The sequence below is a fragment of the Gavialis gangeticus genome, unplaced genomic scaffold, assembly GCF_001723915.1.
Source record: "Gavialis gangeticus isolate Ggan-Ray unplaced genomic scaffold, GavGan_comp1, whole genome shotgun sequence".
NCBI classification, from domain to species: domain Eukaryota; kingdom Metazoa; phylum Chordata; order Crocodylia; family Gavialidae; genus Gavialis; species Gavialis gangeticus.
In genome coordinates, this window is record NW_017728960.1 from 1,404,178 (window position 1) to 1,409,094 (window position 4,917).

The 4,917-nt window shown below is 59.3% G+C and overlaps 1 protein-coding gene across 1 annotated transcript in view; it reads right to left on the reverse strand.

Moving 5' to 3' along the window:
• Positions 1 to 48: 48 nt before the first annotated feature.
• Positions 49 to 4,917, reverse strand: part of NES (nestin) — an 11,039-nt gene continuing 6,170 nt past the window's right edge. Inside the window, exon 4 of the mRNA XM_019520316.1 lies at positions 49 to 4,583. Within this exon, the coding sequence (XP_019375861.1) occupies positions 310 to 4,583 (4,274 nt within the window). The 3' untranslated portion in view covers positions 49 to 309. The remainder of the gene's footprint in view (positions 4,584 to 4,917) is intronic.

Consider the following 4,917-nt stretch of genomic DNA (forward strand, 5'->3'; position numbering starts at 1 on the left):
TATGCCACTACGTTCCCGTGTGCTTCAAAAAAAAAAAAAAAAGGAAGATAATCCAAACAAACGTGTTAAAAAACAATCAATAATAATAATAATAATAATAATAATGATAAACCCCCAATGGGCAGAGTTACGGCAGTAAATGCTCTAGGGGAGGCTGCCGATTGTCAATAGACCGGTGCCTGTTTTAAGTTGGCAAGGGGGCCAGTGGTGAGAGGGGAGGAGGGGAAATGTAACCCCCCAGCCCCATAAATACATGGTTTTCACTTGTCACAGCTTGGGTGCATGCGCAGTCCGGGCTCCCTGTCCTGTTCAGTCATCCTCTGAAGACCACGATCCCTGGGTGTCTTTGGGCTGGTGCTGCAGAGGCTGCCCGGGGCTCAGGTGCAGGATTTCATCTCCGAAGGCCGACGGGACAGAGATGGGCTGGGCCTCAAGGGTCTTCCCGCACTGCAGGATGTCAGCCAATTTGCAGCTGTCGGGGTCCAGGGGCATGGGGGCTTTCTCCAGGGGGGTGTCCCCATCCTGGTGTGCCCCCTCGTCGCTCCGTGGCAGGGAGCTCTGGTAGACGGGGAAGGTGTCAGTGTCCTGCCCATGGAGTGCAGGGGGGATGGCGATCTCCTCACACCCATTGTGTCCATCAGGCACCTGCAGGTCGGAGATGCCATTCAGGATCTCCTCCGTGAACTCAGCCAGCTCCGCCAGCCGGGCATTGTGGTGCACCCCGTTCAGGTCTGCGGTGGCGTGGTTCTCAGCCCAGATGAGACCTGATGTCACGAGTCCCTTGGTGCCAGGCGAGGAGTCCTCCAGGGCTTCATGCACAGCCCTCAACTCGTTCGTGCTAGATGAGGAGTCACTGCCATCACTCCTGGCCTCCGAGGCTGGCTCTGACGCCTCGCCTGTGCCCAGAGCTGGCTGTCTGGCGTCATCGGGGAGCTCTGGGAGTCTCGCGCCCAACATCAGCTCTTGGTTGAACTCCAGCGCCTGCTCCACGAGCTCTAGGATGTCTGAGTCCTTCATGACACTGGCTGGGAGCATTTCCGCAGTGTCCGGGGAGAGCACCAGCACCTCCTGGCTCTTCTCTGCATCTTCCTTGCACTGCCCAGAGTTGTCCCCTTGGCTGCTGGCCTCAGGACCATCTGGAGGGGCCAGGGTGATGTCCAGTGCTTGCACATCCTTGGAGGGAAGAGACCCATCCACTGCTGTCTGGCTAGCCAGCGCTTGCCCTTCCAGCACAATCTCTCCCAGGTCAGCCACAGTGGTCAGTGGAGAGACCTTGGGAGCATCCCCAGTGCCAGGGCTGATGGCCTTGGGGGTTTGAGCCCCATCCGGCACCACATTTTCTGGAGAAACGCCGCTCTCCTCTGGCTCCGGGGCCATATCAGAGGGACAGGGTTTGCTGTCTTCCTGGGGCAGCTCCCCTGCCTCACCGTCTTGCCCTGCACCGAGCTTGGCAGCCAGTCCCTCTGATCCCGCCGTCGGCTCCTCAAGGGGTGCCTGGTCCTCTGGCACTGTGGCCGTGCTTAGCTCCTCATCGTGCACCCCCCAGTCGCCCTCATCCTTAGAGGTTTCAGCCTGGGCTGTGTCTGCTCCCAAACCCTCAGCGGGTTCATCCGTGGACTCCCCACAGTGCCCCATATCCTCCTGCATCCCGGGCTGTGCAGTGCCCAAACTCAGATCAACTCCGAGGGCGCCTGCAGCTTCTGCTTGGATTTCCTCAAAGTCCTCTGAGCCCTCGACTTCCTCCCAGCTGGGTGTCTCATGTGGGGCAGCCGAAACCATGAAGTACCCTTCTTCTTCGGTGCTCTCCAGAGGCCCCGTCCCAGCTGTGTGCTCCTCACTGCTCCCACTGTCTTGGGAGCCCGTTGGCTCGGCCACGGTCTCCACCTGCCCTGCACCCTCGAGGGAAACTAAGGACGATGGGGCTGGGTCTGCCATGCCTTCAGCTGCTGGAGGCTCCTGGCTGGACATGCTCTGGGCCAGCATCTCCCCTTCATAGACATGCAGAGGCGTGCTGTCCGGCAGCGTCTCCTCCAGCCGGATCCTCGTGCTTCTGTCCAGCTCCTCATCTGCGCCTTCTGCTTTCAGGTCCAAATCCTCCTGGGATGCCAGGGAGTCCTCTGACTCTGAGAAGTCCCCTTGCCCCAGCGGGTGCATCTTGGAGGTCACATCCAGGTTGTCTGGCTCTTCGTACTCGTTATGTTCTCCCTCGGTTGCAACCTTCCCCTGCGTTTCAGGGGAGGGCTGCAAGCCTTCCCAAGCCTTTTCTGGCCCCTCAAGGATTTCCTGGTGGGGGGAGTCTACAGGCGGCAGGGTGGGTGGGCTTTGAATGTCCTCGCTTGGTCTCTCTGGGCTATGCTGGGTTTCGCCCATCAGCTCTGTGCTGGGGCCAGCCTGCTCTGCTCTGCTGTCTTGTGTTGGGGGCTCTTGGCCAGCCCCATGACCTATGTCGGCATCTTCTTCCTCTCTCCTTTCTTGCACCTCTGAGTCCGGACTGTCTTGGGTCTGCTCCTCTCTGCTGTCGGCTGCCCCCATGCTGGTCATGGTGTGGCCTGCCCGTGCCAAGACTTCAGCTCCTTCCCCATCCTCAGAATATCCCTCTGCTACCTCCTCTCCCCGCTCCAAGGGAGAGGACCTGTGGTAATCCTCTTCCACATCCCCCTCCCTGCCCCAGGACTCCTGTCTCTGGGGTATCTTCAGAACCTCCTCCCCTGGCCCTGTGTCTTGCCCAGAGCTGCCTTCTTGCAGGTCCCCAGTCTCCTCCAAGCTGCCTTCCTCCTGCCTTAGGCCTTCGTGTCCCATGCAGAGAATCTCACTTCCCAATGCTTCCCCTTCCAGCTTTTCCTTGTGCTCATCACCTCCCTCTCTGGCTGCATCTGGGGTCTCTGCTTCTTCAGCCCCGAATGAAACCTCATTTCCCAAGATACCAAAGTCCTGGGCTTCTGTCACCATCTCCACCTTCCCCTCTTCTTCCAACACCATCTCTGCCTTCTGGAGTCGCTTTCCCTCCACCTCTGGGGTCTGGAGCTGTTCTGCGAGGTTCTCCGCAGGCAAAGCTGGGCAACTCTGCATAGAGAAAGCCTGCGTTGCTTGAATGTCTGCTTGGAAAAAGTCGCTTTCCTGTGCTCCTGCCTGGAAACTGTATTCTTCAATCTCCCTGGACGGGCTCCAGTGCTCCCGTCTCTCCTCGTCCTCCGACAGATGCAAGGCTTCTGTGCTCATGACCTCCAAGTCTTCCTCCCCTCGGTCAAACTCCTCCGAGCTTCCTGCCTGGGTGCTGTGGCCATGTGCTCCCACTTCCCAGCTCTCCCTCGTGGGCTCTGTTAAAACTACCACATCATTTCCTAATGGCTCTGCACTCCTGCAAATGGCCTCTGCTTCCCCATGCTCCTCTGGGCTCTGCAATGGGGGCTTCTCTTCCTCTTTGCTCTCATCCTGCTCCCAGAAGCTGGCATCCTCCCGGGTCTGGGCAGATGGCTGTTCTTCATCCTGCCTGGGGGAAGGACCCCGCATTTCCCAGGGGACCTCTTTGTCCTGCTGAATGGGGCTCTGCACCCCCTGCTCCCAATCCTCCTCCTCGTCCCCTCTCAGAGGCGGTTCTTGGGGGGCAGCTGGGAGGCTTTGCATGGAGAAAGCCTGCGCCATGCAGATTTCTGCCTCGCTGTCCTGCACTTCTGCATGGGAACTATAGTCCTCTGTCTCCCTGGATGGGCTCCAGAGCTGTCCACTCTCCTTTTGCGTACCAGGCTCTCCCATGCTGTCTTCAGGCTGGGGTTGTAGGTCGCCGTCGACCTCCCTTGAGGTCCCACTGACGGCCTCTAAGGGCTGGCCAGGGTCCGTCAGACCTTCAAGCTCACACATTATTTCTCCATCTAGCTCTTCTGCAGCTGGAGGAGCTGCTAGTCCATGCACCTCTTCCAGGGGAGCCCAATCGGTGCAGAGAGGGCTGGACCCCTCGGCGGCATTTGCATCCTGCTTGACTTCCCTCAAAGCATCTTCCAAGGCCTCAGTGACCAGCAGGTCGGGGTACAGCAGATCTCGGGGGACCGGCTTCCCAGGAGGCTCTTCACTGGCGTCCCGTCCTTCCTCCCTCATAGCCTCCTCGTCCTCCTTGCCCATCTCACCAGCTTCCTTTTGGGCACCCAGCTCCGCTTCTCTGTCTCCCTCCAGGCCCGAAGGGGGTTGTCCCAGAGGCTCCGGCATTGCAGAGCACAGAGAGTTCAGCAGCTCTGGCGACTCTCGGGAGAAAGAACGAGCCACTGTCTTGACCTCTGTGGCTGCGAGCCCCTGAGATGCACCCACAGGACTGGAGGCTGCATTGCTGGGACCTGTGGTGTCAACACTTTGCCGGGGTGAGAACTGGAAGCCGGCGATGGCTTTCGGGAGCTCCCTGGTGATGGGGCGCCGGCTCTGGGGCAGCGCAGCCGTCTGCAGCCTGGGGGACTCGGTCGGGGTCCTCAAGAGATGCATCTTGCTCTCCGTCTTCTGGAAGACCATGGGGCTCAGCCGGTGGTCCCAGGGCAGCAGCTTTCTGGGCTCCGGGGTCATGGCTTGGAGCTTGCTGCTACTCATTTCCAGCTTGGCCTCTGCAGAGAAAGAGGCAAATGCAGTCAGCACTGGCGGGGTAAGAGAGGTGAAGACACGGGCTCAGAGCTGCTGTGAGAGGGGCAGATCTGCTCCAGTTGATCCCCCGAGCCTTTACACAGAGCCTGAAGTGGATTGAAAACCACCTGGGTGCAGCCCTTTATCACTGCAAAGTCTTTGGTTGGGACACAGCAACATGATGAGGGACGTTTGATTGACCCTACATCCATTCAGGGGTCTCCCACCTCCAGAATGCAGCCACTTCTGGGGTGGAGCAAGAAAGCTGGTGAGAGCACAGAAGAATGGCTAGGTAGGGATGGGACGGGGGTGGGGTGG